At 46.9% G+C, this 20,192-nt stretch overlaps 1 protein-coding gene across 3 annotated transcripts; it reads left to right on the top strand.

The window, feature by feature from the left end:
* Positions 1-14,371: 14,371 nt before the first annotated feature.
* LOC109784408 (uncharacterized) lies at positions 14,372-19,771 on the top strand. Of its 3 annotated transcripts, none has more exons than XM_020343000.3 (8): positions 14,372-14,492; positions 15,372-15,612; positions 15,725-15,802; positions 16,757-16,921; positions 16,993-17,036; positions 17,830-17,896; positions 18,007-18,177; positions 19,401-19,771. In XM_020343000.3, exons 2-8 carry the CDS (start codon positions 15,380-15,382, stop codon positions 19,522-19,524), a joined length of 882 nt encoding a protein of 293 aa, XP_020198589.1. In that variant the 5' UTR covers positions 14,372-14,492; positions 15,372-15,379; the 3' UTR covers positions 19,525-19,771. The 3 variants fall into 3 exon arrangements, with proteins under 3 accessions (XP_020198589.1, XP_020198588.1, XP_020198590.1); XM_020342999.3 differs by having other exon boundaries at positions 18,007-18,186; XM_020343001.3 differs by lacking the exons at positions 14,372-14,492; positions 15,372-15,612; positions 15,725-15,802 and adding an exon at positions 16,192-16,580 and having other exon boundaries at positions 18,007-18,186.
* Positions 19,772-20,192: the final 421 nt, after the last annotated feature.

Below are 20,192 nucleotides of genomic sequence, written 5' to 3'. Positions count from 1 at the left end.
TATTATTTGAACTGTGTCTCTATCTTGATTTGGCAACAAAAACTAGAATGATATAGACCATAAAGTGACCATGGTACATAGATATATGTTTGTTTCATGTTGTTATCCTGTCCACTTTACTACTGAACTCATTTACCAAAATGAGTTTCATATACAACATGGTAAACATGTGATGTGTCTGCTTGTTTCTCTTTTAGAATGCGGACAAAATATTGGAGAACAGTACCGCGTTATCCAATGGTAAAGGAAGTAATGCAGATAAGGTTCAAGATAGTGAGACATCCCTGTTGGTCTCCAAGAAAGCTGATAAAAACTATCTTGACGACAGTGAGGGAACCCAAAAGTCCTGTCTTGATGTAGTGTTCGAGTTACTGGCCACTACTGCTGGCACAAGCTCTTCGAACTTGCTGCCTGAATCAGTTCGTCTTCTTGAGTCTCAACTTCAAGTTGAAAGACATCGATTGGATGTGCTGCGACAGGAAGCTGAAGGACTGAGGAAGTCCCTGCAAAATTCAGATGCATATTTTCTGGTGCAACAGCAAGCACTGGAGGATTTAAGCGCCAAACAAGAGAAAGTTAATAAGCTTGCTAAGCATCTTGCCAGCATTATGGGTACCCAGGATATTGTTTCTTGAGATCTTCTGAAGTGGTTTCAGTTCTGGATTTGTTTTGCTGCGGCGTTTATTTGCGTTGGTCGCCAACTTTGACAACCAGTGTATATGATATGCTGCTTTGTTCCCTATATTTGCACTGGTGGCGAACTTTGATGCCCAGTGGATGTAATATGTGTAATAGCCGTGATAGCCTAGCGTTAGTTGCTTGCTTATTTATTTCCTTGTTGTCTTGTTTATTTGTTTGCTTGTAGTCATTGCAGTTCTTTTTCCGCGGTTAGCTAGTGGCTGCAATAACCTATTTTTTAAAACTAGGCCACAATAACCATGGGCTAATATTTACTGTAGTGACACTGGGCCTCCTACTGGCCGTAGAAACAGTGGGCCTTCTACGGGCCATAGAAACAATGGGCCTTCTGCGGGTCGTATCATCAATGGGCCTTATACAGGCCGTATGATCAATTGGCCAAACATGGGCCAAACAGACCGCATTATGGCCGTAAACGGGCTAGAGTTGGAATCGTCCGTTCATGGGCCGACCATAACGGGCCATCGTTAATAGGCTATATTTGATGACGCTATGAAAACGGCCCAACGTATTAACGGACCACAAACGGGCCGACTATAACCACGGGCTGAATTTGGCCCACAAGCAGAAAATGACAGTAACGGGCCGTAAGTAAACGAATGCTGGAAATGAGCCCAAGAATAAATGGGCTCTGAGAAGGCCGAAAGATAACATGGGTTGGAAACGGCCCAACGGAATAATGGGCCGTTAATGGGTATAAAGTGATACACTGTTCATTACGGGCCAGTTTCACCATGGGCCGTTAATGGGTGTAAAGTGATACACTGTTCATTATGGGCTAGTTTCACCACAGGCCGTTAATAGGCCAAGAGTTACATAGGGCCTCATATGGGCCGAAAGACGTCATGAGCCATACATGCGCCAGAAGTGAAAACGGGCTGGAATCATATTGGATGGCCCAGATGACGCTACTGGGCCTAATTCGGATAGGGCGTAACGGGCCTTGGGTTAGCGGGCTATAAATGGGCTATATGCGAACAGGCCGTTAACAGGCTTTCCATGGGCCGGCCCGCCACCTTTTGACCAAGTCAAACGGGCCAGCCTTTTCACAGGAATGGGTCTCTGTTGGGCCGTGCCGCGTGTCGACGTATCATAGGCGCCTTCCGTCCAATGAGTGGATGACATCTGTCCCAACGATGAGCCGACACGTGTTTCCTCCAGCCAATGATGATTTTACACGTGGAAAATCCCCATTGGTCGGGGCTGTTAACGGGTTATTGGATCCAAAACCCGACCCGATAGCTTAACGGCGTTCCGTTACGGTGGATGTCATGTGTCGGTCACCCTTGACGAAAGCACTTTTGTGACGCGCGATTTATCGTCATGGAAGTGGACACTTCCGTGATGATAATTTTGGCAATGTCATGGAACACTTCTACGACAGCACAGGTATGACTATCTTGATTCTGTCATAAATTTGTCATGGATGTACATGCATGACAGAAAACGCGACCTACTGTGACAAACACGTATCATCACGGAAGTGTATTTTTTTTGTAGTGTCAGTTTACTGTTGAATGCAGTTCCCCAAGAGATGAAAAACGAACTGTTGCCACCGCCTACCCACTCGTTCACCGTGATTGCAATTCCCCAAGATTGGAAAAACGAATTTTTGCTGCCGCAGTGCAGCCCCCCCCCCCCAGTGCCCCAGTACACACCGATTGTTTTCATCTCCCCCTGCCCCCAATCCCCACAAAACGAGAACCGCCACATCAACTTTGCGTGAGAAGAGACTCCAATGGTGATCCGAGGGGTGAGCCTGCTGGATATGGACTTCAGCAAGGACTTCACCTTTGAGTTCGCCGTTCAGACCCATGGCAGCACCAAGTTGAATGTGATGTACACCAATGATTCGGACTCGGTGAAGCTCTGCCTCGCCAAGTTGAAGCAGTACCTACAGGAGGAGAAAGCACAATGTCGCGGGACTAGACCTTGTGCCCATCCATTTTTCTCCTGACAGGGACCAGCAAATCATCGTCGCCCAGGTATGCGTGCGGGACGAGGGTCTCGTCTACCACTTTTGTAGGGCCATCAGAGGTTCTGGAGCATTCGCCCGTTTCATCAGCACCGCCAACTGCACCTTCGCTACGGTGGAGAGCAGGAATAACGCGACTGTGCTTTACGATTCGGCCATCTGGTGCAACAAGCTTGTCGACATCCAGAAGCAATACAAGATCATCGGTAACGGGCAGGAGAAGGGCTCCGTGGTTGACCTCGCCACGACCATCATCGACCCCTACTACACCAACATGAAAGAAGACGTGATACCAAGGAACTAAACACGTGGGAGGTACCTCTGAATCTAGCCTACATAACCTACGCGACCAAGGACGCATACGCATGCTACGACATGTACAGGCGGATCTTGGACATGAGGGCGTGTCTGCTTCCCGTAACCGACGAGTACACGAACAACAGCAGTGTCATGATCAAGCGTGCTAGGAAGGTCTAGATGATGTACTTTATCTGTTTAAGCACCTTTATCATCTAAGTGTTTCATGCATTAGCCTATGTGTCGTAATTATCTGTTTTGTCCGAAATATTTCGTCTAAAAACCCATTAACCTATTTGCTTTTTATTGGCTATTTGCTTATGTATGTAACTAGTTCATTGGGCAGCCGTGCTTTGAATCTCCTTCCTCCCAAAATATTCCCCTTCTCAGGTGGACCCAGCAGGTCTCGACACAGACATCTGGGACCAACCACCTATCCATTTGTATTTCTCTATTTTGTTCAATCTTTCGTCCTCTTCCTACAGCGGCTGGCAGCGCTGCCACGCACGCTTCGATGACCCATCCTAGCCTATGGAGCTGGCCAGGCCATCCCTCTACTCCCACACATTCTCCGGCGGCGCAGCTCCACCAGCCCACCCTACACCCGAACAAGTCAACCCTCATACTCTCCTCCGCCTGCGTCTTCCCCGGCTCCGGTTCGTTCCGGTCCGAGGTCTCGACATTGTCCTCCACCTTGGTGCTCTCGCCGCGGCGCCGCCGTCTGTCGTTCGCAACATGGTCAACAAAACGAGAGGAATCGGGAGACGACTATTCGTCGAGAGCCTGACAGTCTGGGCCCACCAGGTCCATGGCCTAGATTTTGTTGTTTAACATGTGCAGCCCACGACATGTAGACACAGTTGATCCAGCTAGTTTCAACTTTTTTGGGGGGTCCATCAGGTATCAAGCTGCCTCTGGGCATCAGCAGCCCAAGTTATGTTTGTTTTTTCAAGACAACGCACAACTCAGCTCTATTTTTCTATAATAATGCAAAACTGAACCTATGTTTTCCCTTCTATAATAGTGTATATATATATATATATATATATATATATATATCTTATTTTATTACATATATATGATAGAAACAACATAAGGTACCGTTAAACCTGTCGTTCGTCCAACCATTGTATAGACATTCCCACTTCCTTTATTTTTCGTTTTTATTAATCCTATATCTGAATTTGCTCCCACTTTCTTTTTCGATGTAATCTGAGTTTTCTCCCGGTACTTTTCCCTAAAACCAACTCAACTGTCCCACGTCTAGCCTAAAAAATAATAATACGCCACGTCCCATTAACTCATCAAATTAAAATGATATTTTATTTTGTAAATCGAAAGTTCTTACAAAAAAATAATAATAAGTGTTTATATATAACTTGGCAAGTTAACTCCTGGCGATTGTGTACATAAGGTTTCAAAGATTTTACTGACCAACGCAGTAATAGACGTGCAATCATGTGTTTATGTTTTTATGACATTTCTCCGTCTAGCCCAACATGATATTTTCACCTAGCCCAACAAGTCCGCCGATTTTGAGAAAAATGCAAATGGGCTTCAAATTCTAACATAATATATAAACGGCCAACATAGACGCTACATCATTGTTTCACCTAGCCCACCAAATGGACTAAAAAACAAATTGACTGGCTGACATGTGGACCAGTAGGTCGAAGCCTAAGCACTTTCGTAAAAAAAGTACAAAGGTCAAAGCCTAAGCAAGGTGTTGGATTTACATCCAATGTCCGGCATTCTTCTTCAATCTCCCGTCTTATTCCTCCAGCGCTGCCGGGACCGCCTGCTCCAGCCTCCGGCGTCCAGCGGCGCTGTTTTGCCTGCCTCGCAGCGAAACGCTACCCCACCGACGGCCAGGCCATCCCTCCACTCCTCCGCACCTCCTGTTATTCTCTACCGAGTGTAGGCCCACCCCCCACCCGAACCAGTCAAGTTTCCCACTCCCCTCCGTCCGCGACTCCACTGCCGCGTCTTCCCCATCTCCGGGCCATTCCATTCTCGGGCCTCGCCGTCGTCCACCGGCCTTGGTGCGCTCGGCACGGTGTGGTCAACGTGGTCAACAAACAAGAGTCATCGGAAGATGACTATACGTGAAGAGGCTGACAGTGGGGATGCACCATGCCAATGGATGCATGCAGGCAACTGCATCCTTTTTACGCTGAAAAATAATGTTTTCTCCCCCTAACAACTGGGACCCACCAGCTACATCTTCGCACGCAAGGAAGTGCGTCCTTATACGAGCAAAGAAAAGATTCCTCCCCCTGACAGCTGAGACCCATCAACTATATCTTCACGCGCAAGGAAGTGCCTCCTTATCTTCCCTGACAGTTGGGACCCACCCGGTCGAACCATACATAGGGTTGTCTCTCTAGTCGCGAATGTGTACGTACATACTGGTCAATCGGTCTCTCTGCAAGGATAACCGTGGCCGAGCAAGGAGCGACATGTGTGACGTAGCAGTTGATGCAGTCCTGTCTAAATCGTGTACACGTACGTACAACTACACTGCAAGAAAGTAAATACGGCTATGTACGTACATACGAGTGGGGTCTCGAACGCATACAACGACGGCGTCCTCTTCATCGGCAGCCAACCGGCTGGGTCGGAACGGAGGAAACCAAGTCGTATTCATCGGGAGGCAAGCGACTGGGTCGAAATGCGTCCTGTTCATTGGGAGCCAACCGACTTGGACGGAACTGAAGGAAATATGCCCTAGAGGCAATAATAAAGTTGTTATTTATATTTCCTTATATCATGATAAATGTTTATTATTCATGCTAGAATTATATTAACCGGAAACTTAGTACATGTGTGAATACATAGACAAAACAGAGTGTCCCTAGTATGCCTCTACTTGACTTGCTCATTAATCAAAGATGGTTAAGTTTCCTAACCATAGACATGTGTTGTCATTTGATGAGCAGGATCACATCATTGGAGAATGATGTGATGGACAAGACCCATCCGTTAGCTTAGCATAATGATCGTTTAGTTTATTGCTATTGATTTCTTCATGACTTATACATATTCCTCTGACTATGAGATTATGCAACTCCCGAATACCGAAGGAACACCTTGTGTGCTATGAAACGTCACAATGTAACTGGGTGATTATAAAGATGCTCTACAAGTGTCTCCGAAAGTGTTTTGAATTGGCATAGATCGAGATTAGGATTTGTCACTCTGTGTATCGGAGAGGTATCTCTGGGCCCTCTCGGTAATGCACATCACTATAAGCCTTGCAAGCAACGCGACTAATGAGTTAGTTGCGGGATGATGCATTATGGAACGAGTAAAGAGACTTGCCGGTAACGAGATTGAACTAGGTATGATGATACCGACGATCGAATCTCGGGCAAGTAACATACCGAGGACAAAGGGAATGACGTATGTTGTTATGCAGTTTGACTGACAAAGATCTTCATAGAATATGTAGGAATCAATATGAGCATCCAGGTTCTGCTATTGGTTATTAACCGGAGATGTGTCTCGGTCATGTCTACATAGTTCTCAAACCCGTAGGGTCCGCACGCTTAATGTTCGATGACGATTTATATTATGAGTTATGTGTTTTGGTGACCGAAGTTTGTTCGGATTCCCGGATGAGATCACGGACATGATGAGGAGTCTCGAAATGGTCGAGAGGTAAAGATTGATATATTGGAAGGTTATATACGGACATCGGAATGGTTCCGAATAGGTTCGGGGATTTATCAGAGTACCGGGAGGTTATCGGAACCCCCCGGGAAAGTTAACGGGCCTTATGGGCCATATTGGAGAGAGGGAGGAAGGCCACGGGAGGTGGCGCGCGCCTCCCCCTGCCCAATCCGAATTGGACAAGGGGTGGGGCGCCCCCCCCTTTTCCTTCTCCCTCTCCCCCCTTTCCCCTTTCCCCCTCTCCATTGGAAGGAAGTGGGGCCGAATCCTACTAGGAGTGGAGTCCTAGTAGGACTCCCCCCTTGGCGCGCCTCCTCCTGGCCGTCGGCCTCCTCCTCCCCTCCTTTATATATGGGGGCGGGGGGGGCACCCCAAAGCCACAATAGTTATTCTCTTAGCCGTGTGCAGTGCCCCCCTCCACAGTTTACTCCTCCGGTCATAGCGTCGTAGTGCTTAGGTGAAGCCCTGCGCAGATCAAATCACCATCGCCGTCATGCTGACGAAACTCTCCCTTGACCCTCTACTGGATCAAGAGTTCGAGGGACGTCATTGAGCTGAACGTGTGCTGAACACGGAGGTGCCGTACGTTCGGCACTTGGATCGGTTGGATCGTGAAGATGTTCGACTACATCAACCACGTTAAACTAACGCTTCCGCTTTCGGTCTACGAGGGTACGTAGACACACTCTTCCCCTCTTGTTGCTATGCATCTCCTAGATAGATCTTGCGTGATCGTAGGGAATTTTTTGAAATTGCATGCTACATTTCCCAACAGGAACAACCCAACCGGGGTCCTGTTCATCGACTCGGGGTCTTGCGTCCTGCAAAACAGAGGAAACAGAGTTCTCTTCGACCGCCTACGGTCGAAACGGGGTCCTATTCATCGGGAGGGATCTGGTGTACCGCAAAACGGACGAAACGGACTTCTCTCCAACCGCCTACGGTCGAAACGGGGTCATGTTCATCGGCAGGGGTTTGGCATACCGCAAAACGGACGAAACAAACTTCTCTCCAACCGCCTACGGTCGAAACGGGGTCCTGTTCATTGGAGGGGTGTGTGGCGTACCACAAAACGGGACTCCACGGGCTACTGTTCATGCACCATCGACTCCCTCCAGCCTCCACCAGCCACTGTTCATCCACGGGCTACTGTTCATCCATACTCCATGGGGTCCTGTTTATCCACCCCAACTGGCTGGGCGTGTATGGCGGCCTCCTCGGGGTGTTGTTCATCCAGCGGCAACTGCGCACTACCACGGGGTCCTGTTCATCCAGCGGCAACTGCATACTACCACGGGTTCCTGTTCATCCAGCGGCAACCGCCTACACATGGTCGGGGTCCTGTTCATTCAACCCCCACCGGGAACTGTTCATCCACACCCAACCCAACCGGCTCGACTCACCACGTCTCGACTCATTCTATGTATCACGCGCGCGACAGCAAACATGCACTGTTCATCCAGAGGCAACCCAACCGGCTAGCTACGTCTCGCACGGGGGTTCGATCGGCTTCAGTAAACAGCAGCATCACTATTGATCATGTTCAGTTAGCAGCGGAGTCAGTCGGGTTCAGTTAGCAGCGAAGGGATGGACGATCGATCGGCTTAAGTACGTAGGAGTGCGATCGCTTGGGTTCACGCCTCGCTCGGGTTCACGCCTCGCTCGGGTTCAGTTATAGCGAACATGCCTCGCACCACGCGCGTACGAGAGAGAAACGCGCAAACCACAGTGCATCGCTCGGCCCAACCACCCATCGTAACCGGGAACTCCACGAAATTTCCTCGCCCTCACTTCTACCATGATTTTTATTTCATGGACATCCTAAAGAATGTCATGCAGGTGCGTCCCCGGCCCACCCAGGACGAAAAGCCCATTTTCTGTAATGATTTTTTGTCATAGAAGTAGGAGCCCACCACATCTATGATGATATGTGTTTTTGTCAAAATTATCATCATAGAAGTGTCATAACCATGAGAGAAAAAAGTTTCGTTCGGGCCTAAATGTCACGGATGTGTCTTTTTTATTGCAGTGTATCTCTCTCTAATTTCTGTTGTGCCCGAGATGCTCCCCACACACAGACGCCGCTGAACCTCGACCTCGACTCTGCCCGTCACCGCAGCCGGCGAGTGACGTGATACGTCCATTTTGCATCATGTTTTCCTATTGTTATTTATAGTGTTTTTATGAATAATAATACTTTATGGAGTAATTCTAATGCATTTTCTCTCATAATATGCAAGGTTTATATGAAGAGGGAGAATACAGGCAACTAGAATTCTGGACCTGAAAAAGCTATATTAGAGATACCTATTCTGCACATCTCCAAATGGGCTGAAATTTTACGGAGAATTGTTTTGGAATATATAATAAATATTGGAGAGAAGAACTACCAGAGGGGGTTGCCGGGTGTCCACAAGACACCAGGGCGCGCCAGCCCCTCCAGGCGCGCCCTGGTGGGTAGTGGGCACCCTGGCCCACCTCCGGTGCCCATCTTATGGTATATAAGGTCTTTTGACCTAGAAAAAAATAAGGAGAGGACTTTCGTCATTGTCACTAGCAAATTCGTCGGCTGTACTAGAGATTTCCAAAGGCTTCACTCGAAGCGGCTAGAGTAGTATAGGTTTTGAGAATCACTTTGGAAATGTGAAATATGTTTCACCTAGATCCCCTTTAACAATACGGTTTTTCCTATGACTCAAATAGGAAGAAAGAAACTAAGAAAACAAAAGTCTTCAAGCTTCAAAGTCTTCACAACAATTTCTTCAAAGGTCGCACCAATCTCATCACTTGAAGAAATATATTTTTAGGGGTCGTCTTCCATGGTTAAATCAAATCTTCAGGGACTATAACTCCTATGTACACTCACAAACACGTTAGTCCCTCAAGCTATTTGTCTTCAATACTCCAAAACCACTAAGGGGGCACTTGATGCACTTACAAAGGGACAGGCGGTACCACCCCAGTAGAGGTGGACCTGAGTTCCCAACAGTCTCTTGATAAGTCGGGTTGACCATGAGTGTACCCGTGAGATAATGACGCGGCACGACCGGGCAGGCAGAGACCGCCCTAGGAGAGGGATGGGCCTGGCCCTTGTCATAAGTACGCGAGACGGGGCGACAGGATCACTGATTGTTTCCTCGAGCTCCCAATACACTAACAGGTTTGGACATGTGATCTGAGTAGGCCTATGGCCTTTTCACACTAACCACCACACGGGAATAAGTATGGGCACTCGGTGTCGTACGGTTCTCCCGAAAGCTCTTCGGACGTCAGTAGTTGAGCGACGCGTGCCCGGTTGGATGGTAGCCGCCTGCGCTTGTATAAGGAGGTGCGTCAGCTCCAGGCCATGTACGCAACGCGTAGGACTGCAAAGGGCGGTGGGCCCAACACCCCTGAGCACTTAGGATGTAGACAGGCGTGCTAACCTCTCCGCTGAGCCTAGGTAGGACTACGGCGTGTCGATCAGCCGAGGCCGGGCATGACCTAAAAAGTGTGTCCGACCGGAGTTAATCGAGCGTGTTGGGTATGTTGGTGCACCCCTGCATGGAAGTATATCTATTCGAATAGCCATGTCCACGACAACGGACGCTTGGAGTTATATCCTGATCTACTACAACTAGAACTGGATACTTGTGACACTAAATGTATATGATAGCTCCGGGATCGCTTTCTCGCAGGGAGTCGAGGAAGGATCTCTGGGCATGGCTAATATATACTTGTTACTATATGTTATATTACTCTACTCTCTTCTGTTGATGCAAGACGCTGCAAGATGCTAGTCTTCATTAGGCTAGGCCTTCCTTTCTATTTTGGCATTTCTGCAGTACAGTCCATAGATGCAGTCCCTTCCCTTTGATACTGAGGCATACTTAGCATAGATCTAATGTAAGTCTTGCGGGTACTTTGAATAAGTACTCACGGTTGCTTTGCTATCTCTTTTCCTCTTTTACCCGATTGCTGCGATTAGATGACGGAGCCCAGGAGATAGCTGATCCCTTCAATGACTACTACTACACTGACGGAGCCTACTACTATGTGGAGACCGACGGCCAGGAGTAGATAGGAGGTCCCAGGCAGGAGGCCTCCACCATTTCGATCTAGATGTCATTGTTTTGCTTAGCCTTCATAAGGCAAACTTGTTTACTTATGTTTGTACTCAGATATTGTTGCTTTTCTGACTTATGTATTCAAGCCTTTGTGGCCCTGGCTTGTAATATAAAGCTGTATGACTTTAATTTGTGTCTAGAGTTGTGTTGTGATATCTTCCCGTGAGTCTTCGATCTTTATCGTGCGCATTTGCGTGTATGATTAGTGCATGGTCGAGGCGGGGCATCACAGTTCCCAACTCCAAGACCAAAAGTCGGGAAGATGAGAGATGCATGGCGGGATGCTCATTATATCCTCGACATCCGTTGTTACAAAAATCTTCGCAAGCTTTGTTTTTTTAAAACGGAGGCAAAAGATTTGCCTCATCCATTAATTAAGAAGAAGAGAGTTGCCCAGTTAATTAACAGAAAATTGGGCTAAAACTGTCACAAAACGCTGAGTGGCACATAAATAATACTCCACACAAGCCTCAGTAAGGAGGGCCTCGACAAGATGCACTTAGACATCATCGTCGTCACTGTTCCCCAGCAGGCATCATCACCCACCATAAACTTCGAGCAAGTAACTCTGACTTCGTCAAAGACGAACGTCAAGCCAATCCTCACCGTAGATACCGTGCCGAACACAAGAAGACACATGCCGAACTCAGCCTCTCGCGCCTAGGGCAGCACGACTCTGATTTTAATGAAGATCTCCAGAGGAGAACTATCCAAGGTTGGCCCCACGAAAGACAACCGAACAGACCACCTGTTGGCTGCCATCGTTGCCACGGGTCCCGTCATCGCAGCTTTGACTTCACCGCAACAAAACAACCTGAGGTACTCCCACGAACACGCGGAGAAGAGCCGACTACCGCAACCGTTGCCACGCCTCCGACTTTGCTCGCCTCCACCATCATTGCTACAGGAGCCTTGACACAAAAAACAACACCTGCCACTGGCCCCCCTTGCCGACGCCCAGCTCCAAATATGAAGCCCTCAAGAGGGAAAATGACGGCAAGGTGCCACCAACGTCCGATCACATAGGATCTAGGGTTTCCCCTGGAGCCAGATCCATATAGGAGGGTACAACAACAAAGCGGGGATGCCTTCAAGAAGGTATGCGATGCCCGTAGCCGCCGCCATCGCCGGTCACGGCCAAAGGCTGAGACAGAGTCTTCACCCAAGCTCCAACACACCCGATCTGCATCGGTGTCCGCAAGTCCACCAAGCACTACCACCACCAACAACGAACCAACCCGTCGATGAAGAGGCCCTCCCCGTCGCCTTCAACCGCACCTCGCGGAGACCACCGGCGGCCAACCACCAGCCGCAGCTGCAAGATCCATTGACGGCCAACCGAATACAGAGCCACCGGACGGAGCACGACCACCACACCCTGTCGAGCACCATGCCGGCAAGGGATAGAGGTGCGCCGCCCGAGGCCGTGAACCACCGTGATTCCTAGCCGCAACTATGCACGAGACGCACGCCACTCACACCATGCACGCCGCCACGTCCGTTGGAGACTGGATCCAGCAGCCGGAGACACCAGATCTGCCACGACCGGACCACCCTGCACTGACACCATGGAGCAGCCACACTGTGCCGCCCCGACTCACCAAGACATGCCGCCCAAGCCTCAGCACCACTCCTCGTCACCTCGAGTCCCGCCACAGAGCACCATGCTCAAGATCCGCGTCGCCCGGCCTCCTGCACACCAGCGCCATGGCCAGCGAGCGCGTCGCGCATCCTAGCACCTCCTCGTAGCACCGCCCATAGCACGAGCACGAGCTCGAACTCCAAGCCCCAGATCTGCACCTCCCGGCCTTCTACACGCGCCAATCGCGCCGAGCTCGCTCTTTTCACACCTCCTAGTGCACCTCCAGCACGTCACCCCGACCCTCCTCACAGCGCCGCTCCGAGCGCGAGCTTCCCGCCAAGCCCGGGCGCAGCGTCCATCTCCCGCCGGGATAAACTACCCGTGCCGTCCAAGCCCAAGAGGAAGGAGGAAAGGGCCGCGTCGCCTCCGCGCCGCGTGGGTTTTGCTCGACGACACACATCAGCGGCGGTGAGGGTAGGAGGGGGCGGTGGGGTTGGAGCTGGCGGCGCGGTTCTCTCCCGGGCCGCCCACGGGAGCGACACGAGAGTCGCTTTCCGAGTAGAATGATTGATGCGCAAGGTTTGTTTGATCCCATCAAGCTTGACGATCTTTTTTTTGTTTTTTGAGTAACGCGAGCTTCGCGATCTTTTTTTTTTGAGAATCGCGAGCTTGATGATCTAAATGGGAGCTCATATTCGCCGCTCGCTGCGGCAAACAGGCGCGGTTTCGCACGGGTGGAATTCGAAACCAGGACCTCACGCTATAGCTGGTGTGGTTCTACCTACCGGTCGTTACTGATTCTACAGCAGCGCCAAGCTTAAAGAACCAACCCGCAACGCAGATCCAAATTATATCTTGAATGTTAAAAGCATTTTTATTGAAAAAACGAAGGGATCTATGAAACACAAACAAATTGCTAATTTGCGAATAAAATTTTAAAACTGAAATATTTTCGAAAATCAGGATTTTTTTTGAAACAGGAACATTTTTTGAAATTTCAAGACATAATTTGAAAACGCGAACATATTTTGAAAAATGTGAAAACAAGAATTGTTTTTGAAATTTATGAACAAAAAATTGAAACTGAACAATTTTGAAACTCCTGAAAGAATGAAAACATGCACATTTTTGAAATTTTCGAACAATTTTTGGAAACGGGAACATGTTTTGAACTGCCCGAACATTTTTTAAAATTTGTGAACACAAATTTGAAACTCCTGAAAGAATGAAAACAGGCACAATTTTGAAATTTGTGAATAATTTTTGGAAACGGGGACATGTTTTGAATCGCCCGGACATTTTTTTAAATTTGCGAATAAAAATTTGAGACTGAACAATTTCGAAACTCAAAAATGAAAACATGCAGCATTTTTTAAAATTTCTAAGCATTTTCTAATTCATGAACAAAATTTTAAAACACGAACACTTTTTAAATTTGCAAGCAAATTTTGAAACATGAATATATTTTGAATTTTTGAACAAATTTTGAATACGAGAACATATTTCTTAAACCGAACATTTTTTAATTTGTGAACAAAATTTTAAAAAGACGAACACTTTTCATAAAATATTCGAACAATTTGTGAAATTCTGAACTTTTATGAAAGTTTTGAACAAAAATTTGAAAACAGGAACATTTTCTGAAAAACGAACAAAATCTGAAAATTTCATTGTTTAAAAAATTCTGAAACATTCATTGAAAATAGAAAACAAATTCAAAAAGAAAAGTACAAGAGGAAAGAAAAAAAGACAGGAAAAATAAAATAGAAAAAACGAAAAAGTAAGGAAAATTTAAAACTAAAAACGAGAAAGAATTATAAAAAGAAAAGATCGGTTCAGGAACAAGGTTCCCAAAATCGAAAAAAAACCCGGCTAGAAACAGGTATAGTTGGAACCCTTAACAGGCCGGCTCACGCGCGACCGCTCGGTCGATAGCCCCTTGTGCGGAACGCCGACTGTTTGCTCTGGGTTTTCCGATCTAAATTGGTAGCCAGGACCACAGGCCCAATTCCTCAAAGGCCCATATAACCCGGCCAGCCATCTATCTCTATCGCGCCTTCCCCACCGGCATCGACCTCTCTGCCCTCATTTCGGTTTCCCCCATTCCCCTTCGCACCCCCGCGGCGGCGGAGCCTTCCCGGGCGCTCACCGGACACGCGCAGTAATCTCTCCCTCCCTCCCTCCCTCTCCCTACACCCCCTCCCCGTCTCAGCATCCTCGCGAGCAATATTCGTATGTGCATGTTTGCTCGGCCGCTTGCGTGGTCTTTCCTCCGCAAACCCTAGAAGTCGTCGGCGTGCGTGTAGATCCGCGCGGGCTTCGTAAACGTTTGCCCAGCGCTTAAATGCTTCTCTCCTGCCACGTCGCAGTGCCAATCTTGAGCTTCCTCTGACCTGGGAGGGCGGTCGAAATCTGGTGCGCTACGGCGCCTTGGTGCTTTTCGCGTCAAAACTGCTGTCTTTGGCATGTGCTATCCGTGTGATTGTAGACACACATGGTTTATGCCAACCCATGAGTCGTTTAGTCCAATCCAATGGCGTAGTTATATCTTCAGATAGATTGAATGGTGATATGCGTATGCTGACAAATTGCATCTCCTATGTTTGTTGAGTAGCATTTCGCTGTCGCATATGTGAACTTTCGGTGGGATGTTTGTAGCTTTCAGACTTATCTGATGAACTGCGCAGAATATGTCAAGGTGGATTCAGTGTTGGATTATGCAAATTTTGATTGTGGATTTATTTTATTACATGCCTTGTCACACTACATGGTTGTGCTAGAGGACTGCTTTCGTTGTGATTGCATTAACCCAATGATATGTTCATTGGACTTTTTCTTTTGTGGGTGGTAAGGTTGAGGAAGTCCAAAATAGCAGATTTTACAGGTTTTCTTATCCAAAATTTCTGGTGCCAGTAAACATGATTGTTTTGATAAACCATCCTTGCTGATAAATCCGCTAGTTTTTCTTATTTGGTTCTATCCATCTCTATGTCCTGGACATGTCCTGTACTTATCTATAATATTGAATTATTAATTACAGAAAACACTATGAGGAGGTACAGCCCTCCACACCGTAGTCCCCCGAGGAGGGGATATGGCGGCAGCCCCGCACATCGTAGTCCCCCAAGGAGGGGATATGGTGGCAGCCCCCCGCACCGCAGCCCCCCAAGGAGGGGATATGGTGGCAGAGGAAGAAGCCCCCCTAGGAGGGGCGGATATGGAGGACGAAAGGAGCAGGGTTCTGGAAGTCTCTTGGTCCGCAACATCCCATTAAGCGCCAGGTGCATTGGCTTTGACATGGATGCCACTTGTCTTCTTTTTCCTCACTTAACAAACAATACTTCATTTTACAATTTCTTGACTTGTTTAACGTGGTTATCTCAACTCTGGCAGAGCGGAGGATCTCCGTGTTCCTTTTGAAAGGTTTGGTCCTGTTAGGGATGTTTACCTTCCAAAGGATTATTACAGCGGGTAAGTTTTAGTAAGTCAAATTGGGTAGCAGTTGCCAATATTTTATTTTGGCTCTTTTGCTATTAACCATGGGAAATGTACCAAGTTTGAACCCGTGCAGCATAAATTTTGAAACTTTTCTATAAGTTACATTACACCATATGCATAAGATTTTTTTCATTAAGGTAACTTGCGAACATTTTCCAGCTTACGAGCGGTGTCGACCTCTGCAACCACCTTTGTGCATTTAAGCTCCATGAAAATAGTCTAATCTTTTTTGGTCTGCTGATGTACATCACTGGTTTATTCCTGTCACTAGAGTACTTGATGTCAATTTCGAAATATTCAGTGTACTTTCTCCTACCCATTCATCGTTGCCATGTATGATTTTTTTCTGAAATGATTCCCAGGGTTGTATTGGTTTGAAGTAAATACAAGCCCTTGATTTCTTGAAGAATGCTTTTTTAATATTCCTGCAATTCATTTGCTTGGCAAGATAGAGTCTTGTCCGAATCAAGACATTCTTCTACGAAGACAAAGATTTGATTGATTGAGAAAATTAATTCACGGAGAGAAGATAAAAGACTTGTACTGTGTGTGGTCCATGAGAAGATAAAATGGTGCGAAGTTGATTTCAAGTACTATCACGACTTTTCACATTGGGGAAGTGAAGCAAATGCTTCTATGAAGATGCTCTTTACGAGAACCGCCGTACGTAGTTGTTATACAAGAAACCTGGATACTAGAGCCTGGACATGCTGCTGCTTTTTGCAGCACTTGCTTCCCTTTTGACGGAAATGTTAGTAAGTTGTTGACTGTGCTTCGCCAAGAGTGCACATATAATTTTTTGACTGCCATGGTAACATAACATGCACACACTACATATGAGTACTTCATACACTCGACATTCTTATTAATTTGATGTTTCATCCTTTTTCTCTGCCCTACTTTGTGTAATGAATTCGACATGTACAGGGAGCCACGAGGGTTTGCGTTTGTGGAGTTTGTTGACCCTTATGATGCCTCTGAGGCCCAATACCACATGAATCGCCAGGTATTTTTTGGCCGGGAGATAACTGTTGTGCTTGCTGCTGAGTCACGGAAAAGGCCAGAGGATATGCGCACTAGAACTAGAGTCAGGTATATATTCCCAGTTTTGTGTGAAGATTTGCCTCGTCTTCTCTCGTGCTCACTTGAAATGACTGTTGCAGGGGGTACTCTGGAGGTCATGAAGGGCGCCGTTCCTCTCATTATGGTAATGCCTCTCAAATTTGCATATATAGAATTATGGAATCTGGAATCTTGTACATGCTTTTGAACGGACAAGTGTTGAGAATTGCTGGTCGTTCTGGTTTAAGTTTATCTCGGTTTGGATCTTGTTAGTAGATAGAACCATAAACACCAAATACCTATTTTTATCCAATGCGCACTATGGCTAATTCCCCTCTTGCAGCAAAAAATGCATTAGTTTTCCTGTTGTAGCTGATATTGGAAACTAATTGATTCTCTTACTTTCCTTTCTTTGTGTTTAACCAATGAACATAGCATGGGATTCCTTATCTATTTGCACATTTCAATTGTGGTAAACTAGCACAATTGAGTGCCTTCTGAAGAGACATCAGTTGCATATAGGCTTAATCTGATTCAGCGGAGTCCCTATATGATAATTAACATATGTGAACACCCATCCACTAGTGAACTTTTGGATTAACTGCTGCTCCTATGCTGGTAATGTCTGAAGTGAAGATCGTATAAGGCCCATCATATACAAGTTGTTTACATATAGGCTCCTGTGCTGTTAATGTCTGAAGCGAAGATCGTATAAGACCCATCACATACAACTTGTTTGCATATAGGCTCCTGTCCTGTTAATGTCTGAAGTAAAGATCGTATAAGACCCATCACGTACAAGTTGTTTATATTTCAGATTTTTGAAGGTGTGAAACCTGTAATTGCTGTGAACTTTTTATGCTGTAGCATTTCAAAATCATTACAAATTTTGCTTGGCACAGTATCAACTTACTAATAGCTTCTCATATTTGGTACAGGGAGGTCTCGTTCCCGTTCACGCTCCGCCTCTCCCCGCCCTCGTGGCGGTGGCCGTGCTCGGTCAAGGTAGGGCAATAATGATTTTTCAGCAGTTCTGCTTGGCATCCAACATTCGTAAAGTTTTGATATTTGATTCTTGAATTTTATTGTTCAATGTTGTGTTTGGGCAAAAAAAGGTCATACTCTCCTGCTCCAAGACGGCGAGATGACTACTCTGCTTCCCCACGGGGAAGGGAGTCTCATCGCACGAAATCTCCTGTGCGTCATCCAAAAGAACATGAGGAGGACAAAAGGAGATCCTACTCTCCCCCTGGTAGAGATGGTGACCAACGTGATGCTGATAACGGGTATGAGAAGTAAGTTGTGTTTGATTGATAACTACACACGTCTGCCTTCATTGCATTTGCATTAGAGAATTGTATAGAGCTGAGCACCAGCATCAAATTCTTGCTGTTTATACCTGTAACCTTGTTCGTCCATCGAAAGTATTACCTTGCCATTGTACTACATCTGTCCGGGTTTATTAGGCCCCCTAGTATTTTGAGCCAAACTTTGACCATTCATGACTAATAAAATATAGAATATATGCTACAAAAAGTACACTGTTGGATTTATATTTGAAAGAGCTTTCCTAAGGTATAATCTTTATGACATATAGTTTACATTTTATTAGTTAAGTTTGTTGGCCAAACTTTAGCCCAAAATGATAGGGGGCCTAATAAACCTGGATGGAGGTAGTAAATCTTATTTGAGGAATCAGATTGAAAATAACAATTATCAGCCTGGCATCGAAAGTTTTATGGTCAGTTTGGTTTGCGTCCTTGTGGTATCCAGCCTAGCCTGGAGCTTGCCTGTAGTTCACCCGAAGGCGTTTGGTTTGCTTCCTCAAAAATTTGCTAGCAGCCTGGCCTGGATAACCAGGCATAGTGATTAGCCTGCCAGGCTTCCGGTTCCTCATGCCTGGGTACAGGCTAACAAGTGTCTGGTCTCTAATACTACTCCCTCCGTTCCTAAATACTTGTCTTTCTAGGCATTTCAACAAGTGACTACATACGGAGTAAAATGAGTGAATCTACACTCTAAAATATGTCTACATACATCCGTATGTGATATTCATTTGAAATGCCTAGAAAGACAAGTATTGAGGAACGGAGGGAGTACTATAGAAACTTGTGCCACCCAATAGCAACCTTTCTTTACATTTGTTGTTATATTTTATTCCTTGATAGCAGCACACCAGGCCAGGCAGTGACCAAACATGTTTCTTCCAGGCTAGCCTGGCCAGGCGGAAAGTTTATTTCTCACGTGTCCACGCCAGGCACCTACTTCTCCCAGGCATGAGCGTGTGGACATGAACCAAACATGCTCGTTGTGTGTACTGGAAGCTAAGTCTGTCGTTCTAGTGAAGAAAATCAAGAAACGAATGGTTGCAGTTCTTAGGGCATTCCTTCTCGTTAATCCAGACTCCTTTGCTGCATACCACAATATATGTATTTCGACAGTGCTTCTGTTAGATGCATATACTTGTCATAAAATTCCCTGTATATTAATCAATGGTTCATCTCTACAGGAGGTCGCCACCGGCCGACAGTGATGGATCCCCTTCACGCCCGAGGGTGGCCAGGCCATCCTCAGGATCGCCCCCTGGATCCCGCTCCAGGTCCCCCGACGCTTCTCCTGCCCGCAGCGACTGAGAAATTGGTTACATCCTCTGCGGTCGCCGCATCTCCATCTAGCTACTTCCATTGGTTCGAGTAAAACCCTTCGAGGTGTGTTGTATTGCTTGTTAGCGGTCACAGACGTTATGTTCCCGCTTGTTGCTGTTGAACCTTAAGGCCTGTAGCATGGCGTGTCTGTCATATCTATGTACCATGTGTGTGGAGTGTCAGGGACCCATTTTCCATGTACTTTGTTTGGGAAAAAGCTTGTGAGTTGATCCAACACTGATGAGTGAAGCGATCGGGCCAGTGGGTGGATGAGCGGCTCTGCATGCAGCAGCAGCTGCAGCGCACCCTCCCTTCAATCATGGAGGCCATTGCTTGGGCACCAGGTGCCATCAGTTTACTCTTTAGGTGGCGATGCTCATGGTAGGCAAGCAGACGTGGTGTGGCAGCAAGCGCATGCATGCGACCTATGGATCGCTTCGGGTGTGCAGCTGCCTTTTGTGGTTCCCAGCTTTTATTTGGCACTTTGACGAACAATACATATCTTTCGGCTAGGCGGGTGATGGGAAATTGTGACCATCAATCCGTTGCCCCATCCATCCATTATGAATGCTGTAGGTTAGAGCATCTCCAGCCATTGGCCCCCCAAGGAGGCGTAAAAATCGCCGTGTGGGGGCGAACCAGCGCTAAAATCGGCT

Source organism: Aegilops tauschii, chromosome 5 (assembly GCF_002575655.3).
Source record: "Aegilops tauschii subsp. strangulata cultivar AL8/78 chromosome 5, Aet v6.0, whole genome shotgun sequence".
Lineage (NCBI taxonomy): Eukaryota > Viridiplantae > Streptophyta > Magnoliopsida > Poales > Poaceae > Aegilops > Aegilops tauschii.
This window is presented reverse-complemented; position numbering and strand designations above follow the sequence as displayed.